At 46.0% G+C, this 15,912-nt stretch overlaps 2 protein-coding genes across 9 annotated transcripts in view; both read right to left on the bottom strand.

Moving 5' to 3' along the window:
* Positions 1–713: 713 nt before the first annotated feature.
* On the bottom strand, positions 714–7,400 carry si:ch211-218d20.15 (uncharacterized). 7 transcript variants are annotated; one of them, XM_061791386.1, is made up of 8 exons: positions 6,389–7,400; positions 6,188–6,306; positions 3,469–3,529; positions 3,322–3,389; positions 2,674–2,776; positions 2,311–2,429; positions 2,087–2,232; positions 714–1,027 (listed from the first exon to the last, which is right to left on the bottom strand). In XM_061791386.1, the coding sequence occupies exons 1-8, from the start codon at positions 6,447–6,449 to the stop codon at positions 892–894; spliced, it is 813 nt and encodes a 270-aa protein (XP_061647370.1). In that variant the 5' UTR covers positions 6,450–7,400; the 3' UTR covers positions 714–891. The 7 variants fall into 7 exon arrangements, with proteins under 7 accessions (XP_061647370.1, XP_061647364.1, XP_061647366.1 ...); XM_061791380.1 differs by having other exon boundaries at positions 2,311–2,776; positions 3,263–3,389; XM_061791382.1 differs by having other exon boundaries at positions 2,311–2,776; positions 3,263–3,389; positions 6,084–6,306; positions 6,389–6,418.
* A 143-nt stretch (positions 7,401–7,543) lies between these two features.
* The window catches only part of med14 (mediator complex subunit 14), a 25,592-nt gene continuing 17,223 nt past the window's right edge, over positions 7,544–15,912 (bottom strand). Inside the window, exons 20-29 of one of the 2 annotated variants that reach the window (XM_061791365.1) lie at positions 15,610–15,879; positions 14,232–14,475; positions 13,802–13,924; positions 13,438–13,614; positions 12,442–12,680; positions 12,175–12,354; positions 10,198–10,305; positions 9,430–9,555; positions 9,160–9,349; positions 7,544–8,154 (exon numbers count right to left, since the gene is read on the bottom strand). In XM_061791365.1, the coding sequence (XP_061647349.1) occupies positions 8,081–8,154; positions 9,160–9,349; positions 9,430–9,555; positions 10,198–10,305; positions 12,175–12,354; positions 12,442–12,680; positions 13,438–13,614; positions 13,802–13,924; positions 14,232–14,475; positions 15,610–15,879 (1,731 nt within the window). In that variant the 3' untranslated portion in view covers positions 7,544–8,080. The remainder of the gene's footprint in view (positions 8,155–9,159; positions 9,350–9,429; positions 9,556–10,197; positions 10,306–12,174; positions 12,355–12,441; positions 12,681–13,437; positions 13,615–13,801; positions 13,925–14,231; positions 14,476–15,609; positions 15,880–15,912) is intronic. The other variant, XM_061791366.1, reaches the window with a different exon arrangement.

The following is a 15,912-nucleotide window of genomic DNA, read 5'->3' as shown; positions in this document are numbered from 1 at the left end:
AGGAAACATTGGAAAGAGTGCTATTTTGGTGCTCCCCTTTCCATTCATGACTTCCGTGGGGATTCCTGCTATCAAAATTGTTTTTTGTTTAATTACTAAAATTACTTCCATTAATGTTTTAGAGAGAGATACATAGATAGATAGATAGATAGATAGATAGATAGATAGATAGATAGATAGAACTGAACCGAATCAGTTTATGAAATGATTCGCTCTTTTAGCTCGTAGAGTAGAGAGGTGAAAAAGGGGTAGAAAGGTGGAAAACGGTAGAAAGGTGGCAGAGCGGTAGAGGGGTGGTAGAGCGGTATAGAGGTGGAAAAACAGTAGAGAGGTGGAAAAGCGGTAGAGAGGTGTCAATCGACTGAAGTCGACCCTGTCGAGTTGCAACAGGACCAGGTGTTTGCGGGAAACCGATGGTCCCGCCCTCCGCAGAAGAAAAGACGGCCGTGGCCAGCCAACTCGGCCCACAGTTGTGTAATCCAGATACATCTCACTGGATTCGAAAAAATATATTCCAGTTGATTGAGATGTAGCTGTAGCCTCGGGACCGTCGTCAGCCTGAAGGAGGCCACACTCCAGGCCCGAAACAACCGAGAGACAGGAATGCCGGGTGGCTTGAAGAGTTGTGGTTTCATTTTATTACGTAGCTTTCGACTCCGCGGCGCCCACTGTGTGTGTGAAAAGGCAGTAATAATCGCAAACATGACAAGCCGTCGATCGCATTTCAATTTATTATTACAGGTATAAAAAAACGTTCGTAACAGGAGTGACAACCGGGGCAAGATTCAGACGAACCCTTGCGAAAATGTGGACAAATTAAGTGGATTTTATAATCCCACTGTCCATTCAAATGGCGTAGCACCGTGTGAGTTTTTTGGGTTTTTTTTTACTTTAAGAATGTATCCCACTGGGTGGGGCGGTGGTCACAAACTGGGACATGAAGGTCACGGCCTGGTCGAGGTCGTCGGTCAGCTCGTCCGGTAGCGACAAAACCGCCGACGTCAACTCGTGAGTGACGTCGAGTATCCTGCAGATGGAATCATAAATGTCGTCAGACCGGATTGGATCGGATTAGATTCAATTTGTAAAAGGCAATAAAATGCAGATTAAGCAGCGGTGGTGAGCCGTCAGGGCCAGGAACCAGGAAGGCCTCGGTCGCTGGTCTAAACACATCAGGAGCACTGACCGCAACGTAAATGCTAATATTTATTCCATGAAATGACATTGATTTATTCCTAAAACTCTATTCTCTTCATTTTGTAGTGTTTCTCTTGGCTGCACTGCTTCCAGTACGTCTATGTGGAGGTTCGCTTTATTGCTCCAATCAGATTTAAGCCTTGATGCGTTGCCATGTTAATTGTAATGCTGGCCAATAGTATCCATGCATCCGTCCTTTTCCTTTACCGCTTCTCCTCACGCGGGTCGCGGGCGTGCTGGAGCCTATCCCAGCTATCTTCGGGCGAGAGGCGGGGTACGCCCTGAACCGGTCACCGGCCAATCGCAGGGCACATAGAAACAAACAACCATCCACCCTCCCTTATCTGTTTATTATTGATGTAAAGAACAAATACTGTATGTATTCTTTCCAAAGTAATGATCTATTGTTTGTAAATTCCTTTTTTTCCCGAGGGAACATCCAAGGGTCCTGTCGATGCATTCGGTCCAAATGAAGAAAAGTCAATACAAATAGTAGTTCCACTACTACGACATTTTCAAGCTGAATGTTCGCACAGCTACGTGGAGCCGTTGAACAGGTTGACTCCGATTGTGAGGACAGCCATGATGAACAAATATATTTCTAGTGTGCGGGGTACTGTCCAGTGCAAATTTCATTGTTGGAGGAGAAAAAAAACAAAGATTGATTGTACAAAATATACATGTGTGTAGTAGTGCAAATATCTTCATGTAAATCTACACGGTTGTGATCAGGCAAAATCAAATCTGAAAAGCCCAAAAGGCTCATCATTTACAATAAACATGCGTTTAATTGTTGCATCCTATATTTCTGTACATTTAGATGCTATGACCCTCCGAGGAGCCCTGAAACATTCCGTGCCTTTGTTTTACATGATACACTTGAACTCACCAGTGGATGTAACGAGCAGCCAGCTGAGGTTGGTGCCCGAAGCCTTCGTCTTGCACCAGAGATTCTTTCATCTGCTTGAAGTTGGCCTCGATGTCCTTCTTCGTCTCGGAGAAGATGTCGACGCCTCGGAAGGAGCTGACTACTTGCTGCCTCGAAAATGAAAAAGTCGCTTTTAATCAACAGCAAGCCGCTTTAAAGTAAAGGCAAGCAAGAAGAGCTCTTACGTATATCACGGAGAGCTGGTGGGCGATGTATTTGTGACTTCCCAGGTGCCTGACGTCCTCCTCCAGCTGCTGACTCAGCACCAGCAGCTGATTCACTTTGGCGATGTGCGAGAAATAGTCTGCAAAGGAAACGTCAGCCTGCAGCGACCTTTGGGTTAAGCGTCCAGTCCGGGGACGTGACGACGACGACCTGCGCTCGACCCTCCGGTTGCAGTTTGTGATGACGACGTGAGACAAATGGTTTTGAAATCCAAACAAATTGAGGAGGTGCGAGTAAAAGAGTAGAGCGTAGGGATCTTTCACGGGTTTCAATCGTAGGTACGTCGTCGAGCAGGTTTTGCGGCTGCGGCGACGAAACCTTACCGTCCATCGGCGGCCTCTCCAGCATGTCCACCGGGCTGCCTTGAATGAGGAACACCTCCACACGTGGAAACATGGCTGACAGCCCCACCATGTCCAGGTAGTCCTACACAGGCAACATGGAGACTGTTTATTTTTTTTTTCCACACTTTGTTTTACACTCACAGGATCTGCAGCAGGGATGAACAATGTCACACAGGCCACATACGGTAACTATGAGTAATACCGCCTCTTTATAGAATAGTACATTCCTTTTTCCACAGCAGCTATGCAGTGAATTTGGTCCCCACTTCTGCCGCTGAGGTCACAGCAACACATGAGGGCGTGTCGATTTTGGCGATGAGAAGGAGGCGTTCCGAGTGCAATTCGGAATTGAGCAAATGCTCCAAAATGTATTGATATTGTGGGAAATGACTGCCAAAAAATACATTCAATCAACTTATGACATATGGACCATTAAAACCCATACTTCCAAATTTAAGCCACTGTAACATTATGCACAGTTTGAACATTTAATGATTCTGTCATGTACCACTAGAGAGCGCCAGTGCACCACTAGTGGTACACATCCTGCACTTAGACAATCACTGACCTAATCAAGCAGAAAAGTCTGCCCAGCGCTGACGTACAGCTGAGCGGGAGATGTTTTACCTCCAGCTGTGGCATCGGCTTTGGTAGATGTTCAAGGCACTGCAGCATCTGGTCCAGAATCTCCGATCCTGGAAGATGAGCGCAGGTACATTGAAATACTACAAAACAATATTCATAAATACTGTCCAATATGTTGTTGAGGCTAACCGTGAGCCTGGAAGGTGTCAGATTCCTCTGGACTACAGCCTTGTCTTAACTGCTCCTGGAACTGCAACGGCAATGAAAAACAGTCTTTGTGTGTAGCGTAAGCGTGAATGCAACATGTGATGTGGACACTTCATTAGGTACACCTTCACCTTCTGATCGACATTCACAGATTGGTGTTTGAATACAAAATACAACCCCGATTCCAATAAAGTTGGGACGTTGTGTTAAACATCAATAAAAATAGAATACAATGATTTGCAAATCATGTTCGACCTATATTTAATTGAATACACTGCAAAGACAAGATATTTCATGTTTAAACTGGTCAACTTGATTGTTTCGAGCAAATAATCATGAACTTAGAATTTTATGGCTGCAACACGTTCCAAAAAAAAGTGAGAAAGTTGAGGAATGCTCATCCAACACGTGTTTGGAACATCCCACAGGTGAACAGGCTCATTGGGAACAGGCGGGTGCCGTGATTGGGTAGAAAAGGAGCTGCCCTGAATTGCTCAGTCATTCACAAGCAAAGATGGGGCGAGGTTCACCTCTTTGTGAACAAGTGCGGGAGAAAATAGTCCAACAGTTTAAGGACAATGTTCCTCTACGTACAATTGCAAGGGATTGAGGGATTTCGTCATCTACGGTCCATAATAACATCAAAAGGTTCAGAGAATCTGGAGAAATCACTGCATGGAAGCGGCGAGGCCGAAAACCAACGTTGAATGCCCGTGACCTTCGAATCCCTCAGGCGGCACTGCATCAAAAATCGACATCAATGTGTAAAGGATATCACCACATGGGCTCAGGAACACTTCAGAAAACCAATGTCAGTAAATACAGTTCGGCGCTACATCCGGAAGTGCAACTTGAAACTCTACTATGCAAAGGAAAAGCCATTTATCAACAACACCCAGAAATCCCGCCGGCTTCTCTGGGCCCGAGCTCATCTAAGATGGACTGACGCAAAGTGGAAAAGTGTTCTGTGGTCCGACGAGTCCACATTTCAAATTGTTTTTGGAAATTGTGGACGTCGCGTCCTCCGGGCCAAAGAGAAAAAGAACCATCCGGACTGTTATGGACGCAAAGTTCAAAAGCCAGCATCTGTGATGGTATGGGGCTGTGTTAGTGCCAATGGCGTGGGTCACTTACACATCTGTGAAGGCACCATTAATGCTGAAAGCTACATACAGGTTTTGGAGAAACATACGCTGCCATCCAAGCGACATCTTTTTCATGGATGCCCCTGCTTATTTCAGCAAGACAATACCAAACCACATTCTGCACGTGTTACAACAGCGTGGCTTTGTAGTAAAAGATTGCGGGTACTTGACTGGCCTGCCTGCGGTCCAGACCTGTCTCCCATTGGAAATGTGTGGCACATTATGAAGCGTAAAATACGACAACGGAAACCCCGGACTGTTGAACGGCTGAAGCTGTACATCGAGCAAGAATGGGAAAGATTTCCACCTGGAAAGCTTCAACAATTGGTGTCCTCAGTTCCCAAACGTCTATTGAATGTTGTTGAAAGAAAAGGTGATGTAGCACAGTGGTAAACATGAGCCTATCCCAGCTTTTTTGGAATGTGTTGCACCCATAAAATTCTAAGTTCATGATAATTTGCTAAAAACAATCAAGTTGATCAGGTTGAACATGAAATATCTTGTCTTTGTAGTGTATTCAATTAAATATAGGTCGAAGATGATTTGCAAATCATTGTATTCTGTTTTCATTTATGCTTAACACAACGTCCCAACTTCATTGGAGTTGGGACGTTGTATATCTGTGCAATAATTCCGAGTTTGAACAAACCTCTTGGAAAAATTCACCTAAAGTCACACAATCCGGTAAAGTTCCAACGTGTTCTTAATATTAACAGTCATTACGTTTTTACATGAAGGAAAATTAAGAATTTTCATACATTTGACAGATGAGGCAGTACTTTTGCATCATGTTTATTGGTCGGAGCACTGGTGTCATACTCGAGGCCTGGGGGCTAGAGTCGCCCCCCGCAATCATGTGATGTGGCCGTGAAAGCAAATCATTTCCATTGACTTCATGTTTAGCAAAATTGCACATTTTCTTGACTTTTATATAATAATGTTGAGATGTTACAAAAAAAATTATGACTAATCCCCCTTTTAAAATAAACGGAACAATAGTTGAACAATTACTTACCAGCTTCTGATTTCAAAACTAGTTATCCAAGTTTAGCTTCTTTTCACATTTGTATTTTTACACTTATTAACAGTATGTGTATCATGAGTCAGTTTCCCCTGTGGGGGATTAAAGTATGTATCTATCTAATCTATCAATCAGTGGTTAATTTCTTTTTATGACTGTAAAACAGAAGACTGTTCAAATATAACGCATGAGAAATTGCCTGTAGGTACAATACAGTACCGGTACATAAATGCTTTTAAATAATTGGCACGGGTTGACACTGAGGCTGCAATAGCTCATTTGGAATGTTTTGTATCGCTCTAAAGTAAATAAATATGCTCACCAAACTATTCGGGACAGCTCTAAGCGTGATAAAACACAGTCGTACACTACACGCTGCCAATTATAAGCACATTCTGTAAATATGTCCTACTGTTACAGTACATGAATACCTCGGAAGTGAGCATTATCTCTGCGTAGGCTGGGTTTACAGTAGAGTACTGTATCTATGTCAACAATGCTGCGTTCAGGGACGCTCGGGTGAGCGCGGCTCTACCTCCTGCATCTGCGCCCTGATGAGGAGGTCCAGCTGCCCACAGAGGCACAGCATCTCCACAGCCACCTGGTCTGGACTCAGGCGGAGCGGCATCAGGGGTCTCTTCACCTGAAGCTCCACTAAGCGCGCGCGCAAACAATATGAATCAATACAGTCAATGGAGCATTTAAAAAAAAAAAAAAAGAGCTAGCGTTGACTCACCTTTAAACGCCTCGTGGTAGACGCACGGCTGACAAAGCGGCTCCGATGAGCATCCCGCCATCTTCAAAATCACTTGAGTGCAAATGTGACTACATCCATGTAGAGCACAGGTGGACGGACCGAAAGAGCAGGAGGAAGCGCCGGTTGCTACTTAGCGCATGTCTGCCGAGCGGCGATGGTGCGTTCGAGTGCGCGCCGGTTAGCACAGCGTCCAGGTGACCATTCTCGGTAAATGTCCAATTTACCGGCCGGATAGGTGTCGTTCGGGGTGCTACGTGAGCAGTGGTCGGCTGCTTCCATCGAAGTAAACACCCCCTGCCCCCCAGCCCACGCCCTGCCGGTGCCAGCCGTGCAGCCGCAGTCTTGTCAGTGGGGGCCGTGAACGCCCCTCCTCGCTCATAATGACGTCATGCTCAGGAAAAAAAAATGTTTATTGTTTAAATGTTTAACATTTTTACACTCAATTATGGATATCGAACGCGGCATCCACTATATTTGCCACTTTTTTAGATTGTAATTTGGTACTCAAAATACTGCAAATGACGTTCAACTCCGTCAATAAGGAGCAATTACTAGTTCGTTAGCTTATTTATTTTCCATCACAATTGATTTATTGGATATAAACAAGCAAAATGTGAGTTGTATATACTGTATATATTTAACATTTTAAAATAAGTCACAAGTTAGACAATCGGATAATTAATTCTATTATGAGAGTAAACTACTTTTCATCGACAAAACAATTTTAAAAATGATTTTATTACCCTATCAAATAAAGACATGGTCTTTCATTCAGATTACAAAATGAAATGTGGCCCTTGAGCGTATACTGCTTATTTATTTGCAACTTCAAATGTAAACTACATTTCAATAGAAGGTGACGTAATGTAATTGTGCTGTTGCTTTTACTCCAATTCCTAAGATGCTATTTAAGCTGTCACGGAAAAGCGGCATTTGAAACGCATCTCGATCAAATGCAGCCAATTTGATCCCACAGGAGACTGAGGGCGGCGAGAATATGGGCTGTTGCAGCAAAGTGGAGACAGAGAAGTCACGGAAATTCCAAGCAACACTTGGTCCAGCATATGAAACAAAAGGTACAAAACATCTTTGATGTGGTGCTGCTGTTGTCTTTCCTCCAATAAACAAGCTAACTAGCAGTGGAAGACTCTCCTCGGTTTGCTTTATTAAATAGCAAAATTGGACAACGTATCAAATGCTTCCATCTTGATCGAATACAGTGGGCGGCCTTATAAAGTGTGTCACAGTTGTGAAAGGGCGTAATAAAATGCGGACAGAGGTCGTGACAAAAGACGAAGGACTCTCTCCTCATTCCTCACATCATCATCATCATCATCATCCTTCGTGACAAAATGTACAACAACAAAGAGGCTAACACTCAAATATACAACAATGTACATGTTTTTGTAAACAAACTTCATTTCAATAGATAATATTCTGTTTACAAGTGCCCCCATTAAGGGGGAAAAATAAGATTGATATCCAAAATATACCTCATGTGCTCGTCTTAAGCCGGTGACTACGACAATCAGCACTTTGTGGTTGACAGCGGTTGAAACGGGGCTCCACTACGGCAGCCGTACACGACGTCGGAACCGACGAGACGCCGCCGCTGTCGGATGCGGCCTTTGTCTCGGGCAGCAACTCATTCCTCGTCAGGCTCGCGCTTGTTCACTGCCGCGTGCCGGGCGGCAAGGCGAGGTTGGCCATCAGCTCGTGAACCGACGCAAATATGGTGCACTCCCCTGGACGGGAAGGAAACGGCAGAAATGTGCTCAAAGACGATCGCAATTTGTCCGATTGTTCGCGCCCGCGAAAACCTCAACTCACACAATTTATAAGAACGATTATTGGCGTTTGCTCTTAAAAGTGCGACGTTCAACAACCAATGACATCTTGTTTTATAGCGTCATGTTTTGAGTGTGCGCGAACGCACGTACTTCCTCTTCAGGCCACACGTCACGCATTCACTTTGTTCGTTTTGAGTCAAGACGAAAGCTAATCGTCAACACTTTGTTTAAAAAAAATCCCCTAAAAGTCATGTTACTGAGCTCAACTGAGTCCGATGCATGCAGATCAAAACCCAGGGGCTAAATCAGCCATTCGAATGATGCCGAGTCGGTGAAAGGGAAATCCGATGGCCGTTACCTTGTTTTAATAAACTACGTAAACATAATGTTTCTGAGCCGAACTGAGTCTGACGCATGCAGGACAAAGTCAGGGGCTCAATGAGCCATTCGACGGCTTAAAGTTGATGAAGATTAAAGCCTCTGCTCAACATTTTGGTTAAATAAAAGACAAGCGTAATTGTGGTAGTCAGAAATGAGTCGGAATGAATCGGATGGTTAAAGGAGCCATTCAACTATAAATGAGGTTACTTTCAATGTAAAATATCCATGTGTTGCTTTGACACCATCCGGAAACATCGTTTTACCTTGCTACAAGCTCATTATTTACGGCTGTTCTAGGAAGTTCCATCCACACTACACTTTTTTTGGTTTTGTGGTTGAAGCTGTCTAACATGGTTGTTGTGGTGGATGTTTGCAACAATGTAAAATATACTGCGTCAACGGACAAAAATGCAAGACGGCTTTAACTGTCCTCTGAGGAAAACAATGTTGACAATTTGGGACTTTAGGCTCACAAACAAAATTTGAAAGCTATGCAAAGAAAAGTGACCCGTGTCATTAAAAAAAAGAAAGTCTGCCTCACAAATGTGCAGCCTTTCCAGGACCGGGAGGCGGCCTCACCCTGTCTGGCGGGGTGCATCTCGTTGAACCTCTTCAGGATGTTGGAGACCATGAGCGCCGCCGCCCCCGAAGAGCTGTGCTGCCTGGGGATGTCGGCCTGCTGCGTCAGGCCCGACGCCATGTCGTACACGATGGGCACGATGATGCTCAAGGGCTCCTGCGGCACGGGCACGCGCTGGGTCAGCTGCAACTGCGGGCGGGCACCACAACGCAGGGTGTCAGCGGGTTTGGGAAGTCGCGGGCAGAACGCTCGCGGCGGCGTGAACTTACGAAGAAGAGCATCTTGGACTTGAGCACCACGGCGATGGTTCCGGGGGGGGCGATGGGGGGGGCGCTGGGAGGTATGGTCAGGCAGAACTGGACGTTCCACTTCAGCTGGCCAGCTTGGTCTGGGAACTGCAGGAGGATGACAGTCACCCCTTCACAACACAGTAGAGCACTGATTCTCAAAGTGGGCTACGTGTACCAATAGTGGCGCGCGGAAGAATTACTGAATGAAATGCCCATAATGCTCGTAAACCTCTTTTGTTTTTAAACCCAGTGCAGTGCATTTGTTAAGGAAAGGTCAGTTGTAATACATTTGCATTTGTGCTCAAACATTTTTTGAAGTGGTACTTGGTAAATAGTTTGTGAAGCACTTCAGCAGCGCATTTGCACACTACTACTTGTACAGTACTAACATTAAACGGTAATCATAATGGCAACAAAATTTGAGGGTGAAATTTGTCTGTGACTGATTCTAGCAGAAGGATCAGTTTCAACGAGGGCTTGTTAAGAGAAGATGACGACTATAAAGAGGAAGATAGCCAACTCACCTTCAAAGCAGGAAGACTAGCGTCACCATTTGCAATCAAAGTTTAGGTTAACTGTTTGGTTATTTTAGCAATTCACAGTGGTCTTTTTCTTGTTACATTTGTTTGACAATTAAGACTATTCAAACATCTTGTTTCTACACTCCAATGACAGAATGTTAAAATGTTCCTAATTTCCTATGATGAAAAATCGTTTTCAAAGCCGAGAATGGCAGAAACAACCAACCAGTTCGAGCTTCATGATGCGCACGCAGTCCCTGAGGATGTGCGTGGGCGCCCCCAGAAGTTTCGTGAAGGCATTCAAAGTGTTGTACTTGAAGGGGGGGCCGGCAACCTTGAAAAGAGGACATGATATCAGGCGTCGATAAAATCAACGCGTCCTTCACCGTGTGCACCTCAAAGGCCGCTTTATAGTCCCACGCCCGCATTGCATCACATGACCGACGCATTGGCCCGCACGGCCCCTATGCGTCACTTGACGGAGATCATCTCTCGTGATTGGACCGTTCTAGCCATATGCTGTGACGACGTACTCAGCGTCGCTCTCGGTTCCACATACCACTGCCGCCGCTGCCTCGAGCAATTTGGCAGCATCATTAAACGCACCATCTGGTCATCCAGGTCCATTAGTTCTAGCAGACACTGTTCCACGGTCGCCATTGCCGTTGCTTTGTTCCTTGTTACGGAAAGGAAAGGAAAAAACGGCTACCGGAAATGGCCAAAAAATGCAGCGGCCAATCGCCAATACCAGCCGTAGCGACACCCCTGACTCGGAGGAGAACTGCAGCACATTTTCAAAACTGCGTGCGTGGGTTGCGCTGGAGTAGAAAGGCAAAGTGGGCGCGGGATAGCCGCAGTGACGTCAGCGCGGTCGCCGCCCGCGCGACTATAAAGAAGGAACACAAAACTTCTTAGTTTGTATGCAAGTTCCTATCGGAAATTATTAGCTCAATCATGATTTTTAGTTTTTTTAATGATTGGAACACATTATTACATAAATGACTTGTAAAAATTCAATTTTAACGTTCAGATAGCCCGATCAAATCTCATCAGTTTAGGGTGTAATCGGTTGTGCCTTTGCAGGCTTCATTACATTTTCCTTTTTTTTGTTGTCGTTTTTATTTTATTTTTTTATTCAATTATTAACATGATTTTTTTAAATAGTTTAAAACTGCCAGTTTTAAAGCTTCTGTACTGAAAACTAAAGAAACTACAGAGTAGTTCAACATTTTATTGATATACTGAGTAAATCTTTAAAAATGAAAAAGATGCACATAGGAAAATATGTTTTTAAATTTACTCAACAGTACAACAAATGTAGAAAAAAACACCGAACTAGTGTTTCAAAGAGTTTTGTAATTCATTTTTATTTCAGCAAAATATTGATTTGTTTTGATTTGATTGATTTGTTTTGGGCGGCACGGTGATCGACTGGTTAGCACATGTGCCTCCCAGTTCTGAGGACCGGCGTTCGAATCCCGGCCCCGCCTGTGAGGAGTTTGCATGTTCTCCCCGTGCCTGCGTGGCTTTTCTCCGGGCACTCCGCTTTCCTCCCACATCCCAACAACATGCGTACTAGATTGATTGAAGACTCTAAAATTGCCCGCAGGTGGGATTGTGAGTGCGAATGGTTGTGTGTTTCTATGTGCCCTGCGATTGGCTGGCGACCAGTTCAGGGTGTACCCCGCCTCTCGCCCAAAGATAGGTGGGCTAGGCTCCAGTGCGCCCGCGACCCGCGTGAGGAGAAGCGGAATGGAGTATGAATGAATGATTTGTTTTGATTTTACATTTCAATGGAGTCATTCTTGAACGTTTGTGGCTTTATTTTGTATACTTCCTGTATTTTCATGGGTTTGAGCTTTTATTTTGAAGGACGCGGATATGACGCGGTTGCTCGCGTCTCTCTTTCAGTTTGCTTTCAGCCAACCCGAGAGGCATTTTACGCATTATTTCATCACACAACCGAAATAAATCTCAATTTGTGAGCCCCGCCCTTCTTATGCAGCAGAACAAAGCGGTGTCGTCGGACAAGCGGACCGCTGCTGGCAGCCTGTGCAGGCTCGGCTCGCGTTTTCATGCTTTCCACAGAATGACTTGGTGCTACTTTTCATCTTTTTTGCTAGCTGATCATGCATTGATTTGGCAAGTGGTACATGTATCAGCACGTTTGACCTCAATAGAAGAAGAATGTGACGGTACGTACCCGCATCTCAAAGAACTTCTCCAGCACCTGAAGTTCCTCCTGGGACCAGGGACCCGCATTCTCCGGCGTGACCTTGAGCTGCAGCGTCTGGTAGTTCTTTGGGTTAAGAGCCACGCGGCATTTGAGCACATCTGTCTTGAACATGATGACGCCGGGCTCGTTGGAGTTTACGATGGACAGCTGCACGACGGGAGGCAAGCGGTGAGCGGGGGGACAGAACAAATATCATTTGGATTCTGCCGATCGGCTGATTCGTCAGAGGCTCACGTTGGCTTCCTGCTGAATAATCCGCTGTAGGTGTCGCCTCATGATGACCGAACCCAGGAAGCGCTCTAGTGGCGAGCAAAGGTAGCTGCCCGCCAGGCCCGGCACCAGACACGGGGTGGGCGAAGGCAGCAAAAGCACGTGCAGGGCGTTGTGGGTGAGGATGGTGGGGATGGAGGCGGCCCAGGGGCGCTGAGGTAGCTTGCGGGGCGGAGGCATACTGCTGGGCATGATTTGGGAACCTACATGAAAGAAAGACATTTTGTGTGGTCAAAATAAACTTAATACATGATTAATGCCATTTTCTTTTGGGTGTGTGTGATTAATCATGAGTTAACGCTTTAACTTTGACAGACCCAGTCAACACAATTTGGATTTGTCAAGATTTTCACCCATTTAATCGAATTTCAGTTCAAACTACAGTAAAGGGTGATGAATAGGCTGACAGATGAGGTTAGACTGGAATCCCTGTGGACCATGATCCACCAAGCGGGGGCCGTAGGGACCCAATGCCACCCCCCCAGCCAACCACGCCCCTCCACCCCCGGGAGAGCCAGACGCCCCCCCAACCCGCAGGCCCGCGATGCAGCCACTTCCCGCCTAGCCCGAGGGCGGGAGAGTGTCCCTTGTTTGCTGGAAAGGAGGGCGGATGGGGGCACCCGACAAGGGAACGACCCAAGGAGCAGCCGCGGGCCATGAGAGGTCAGCCCCAACACCAAGCAGTCAAAATGAAGTTCCTCCTGAATTTTAAATGGGCTGTTAATAAAATAATCTAAAATTGGCTCATGTAGTGGGATAACACACAATGACATCGTAGAAAAGAATAAAAGCCCTGCAAATATCCTGTTTTCTTGTCCCAACTAATACACAGTTTGCATGTGGTGGTCTTCTTCGGTATTTTTTTAAAATTATTATTATTATTTTTTTTTAACTCTTTGTACAGGCATGGTCGGACAAAGAACATTCATGCACATGTGCCGTTTGGAGAGACGTATTTACCGGTTCCAGCACGCGGAGAGTGGGGGTCAGGAAGTGGCGAGTGCAGTGATGGGTTCCCAGGGGACATGCCATGGATCCTGGCCCCAGGAGAAGGACCCGAGACCTGGGGGGAGCCCGGCCATTGGCCCCTGTGGCTTGGAGACACCATGGCGTAGGGAGAGCTGGGGTCCAGAGCACCTGTTGTGAGGGACAGCCACAATCTTGACTTGCGCACAAATATAAGAACACAAAATAAGTACAAGGGTGTGCCTGCTCTTTTAAAGCCACGTTTATTGTCCCGTAAGTTCGCAACCCAAACAACAGCTCGGCAAGGGGAGTTGGTGTTCAGGCATCTTCGAGGCCGCCAGCATCGTGCCCGTCTTACCGTGGGGGCTGGCAAAGCTTGTCTGACCCATGGCTATGCCCAGAGAAGATGGAGACGGGGTGGGACCGAAAGGAGAGGGAGCCCTCAACGCTCCGCTAGGGGAGCCAGAGGCATGGATGGTCCCTGCACATACATACAGCACATCTCGTCAGACTGATCGCGCACGTCTCAAGCGCACATGCGAAAGCTGGGCGGCGCGGTCGGCGGGGCTGAGATGACGCAACATGGATAGGGCAAGACATGAGGTGTGTGGGTGGACATATCAAAAAAGAAAGAAAGAAAAAGATGTCAACAAAATGGCTGCTCCTCCTCGGTGAAATGGGAATTACTTTTAGAAAAAGCTCAGCATGGCGGTGACGCTGCACGGCGGGCCAAAGAAGCTCACATGTATCAAACACTTTCCACTGGCACACCTTTGTCCAACAAGTACCTGGCGATTGTGTGGGCATCATGGATGGCGAAGGAGTCACGTTGGCGTGGTAGTTTGGCGGCGGAGACGTGAGCGGCGGGTACACGCCGCCGCCAGCGGCCCTCAGGGTTTGGGGCTGAGCCTGCAGCTGGTTCACGAGCGTGTCCATCACGTCCACGCCCACCGGCGATGGCGGGTTGTCGTCTTCGTTGACCGAACGCCTGCGGGCATCCTGGTTGCTGTCTACGAACATGCTCAAGAAGGTCTGGAAGAAGAACACACAGTCTGAGCTCTGGTGGATTGATGGATTGATATCTTTGAAACAATTTGCAGTGGGCACCAATTACTTCTAAATTCTAAACAGAATTCAAACCATTCATTGATTTATTCAACTTGTTACCCTATTTGATTAGACTGATCGTGTTCAAAAAAATATGTAAGTTAAATATGTATGTTAAATATTTGTGAATAACTTTGCCGATGGGTGCCCCTTTTTTGTGTGCCTACTTGTGCTATTGCATTTAAAAAGGGAACCATTTAAATATCATCTTCTGTTGTCTTTTTTTCTATATGGAGCCATTTCAGTTTTTCCAATATTTTATTCATCCCATAAAGGAACTTAAAGGTCCACTCCAAGATCCGCATTTATTTATTTTTTAAAATATGATGTAACAATTGAATTACAAATATTTGGTTATTGTTCTGCCCATGAAGAAATGGATGCGTCATGTGTTATTGTTTGATGTCATTTATTGATGGGACCTTTATTTTGGTATTAACCTGCAGCACAGCAGAAACAGGAAGTAGGCTACGGAATGGTTGCTACTTGCGCAGCGTGTTCTCGTGTCTTCATTGGTTCATGTGGTCCCTTCAGAACGCAATGACTGTGAATATTGCATCATCTTTGTGTGTTAATGTGATATACAGTATGTGTGACGTTCAATTACCTTTGCCGATATTTGCGGGTAAAATAAGAATGCGGTAGTGGCGCACAGTGCTGATTGGTCATGAGCGCCGTGGCTAAATTTAGATTGTAATCGTGTGCGACGTGTCGCTAATGCCGTCTTTCTTTTCTTCTCTTTCATCCACTTTCCTGATGTCGTTTCATTCCAATTCGTTGTTGTCAACTTGTGGACGAAAATCACGGAGCAAGGACGCCCATGAAAAGGAGTTTGGCTAACTACCTCCTCATTGTTCACGCTTGGAAGCACAACATATTGAGATGGCAGAAGAGGTATTATGATATAGTATGACTATTTGCGGGTTCAACATTTTGGAGCATTTCATAACAGTTTCTCTGAGGTTTAATTTGTTTCTATTTGCAAGCTGCGTGCGTTTATTTGCCCCAGAGGCAAACCTATGGCATACAAATCAATCCAAACAAGTCAACTCGACTTACTTTGAGTCCAGGAGCCGGGTAAAAGCCCTCCACAATCTTGGTGTTGTCGAAGAGGCTGTACGCTCCGTCCCTGATGGCCACCACGCCGCGACTCCGGCAGTAGATGTCGATGCAGTACATGTTGCGAAAAGCCAGGCGGATATGCGTCGGCGACTGGGGCAGGATGGAGAAGCACTGGTAGGCAGTGTTGGTGCGCTGGGTCAGACCCAGCATGGGCACGGTCGGGAGCTTGTTGATGGCATTCAGAGGGGCCTGCGTGTCGTAAAGCACCTGCAGGAACACAACAAGCAGAATGTTGACATT

This window comes from Phyllopteryx taeniolatus, chromosome 12 (assembly GCF_024500385.1).
Source record: "Phyllopteryx taeniolatus isolate TA_2022b chromosome 12, UOR_Ptae_1.2, whole genome shotgun sequence".
Lineage (NCBI taxonomy): Eukaryota > Metazoa > Chordata > Actinopteri > Syngnathiformes > Syngnathidae > Phyllopteryx > Phyllopteryx taeniolatus.
Note: the sequence above shows the minus strand (reverse complement) of the source record. Positions and strands in the feature narration are given on the sequence as shown.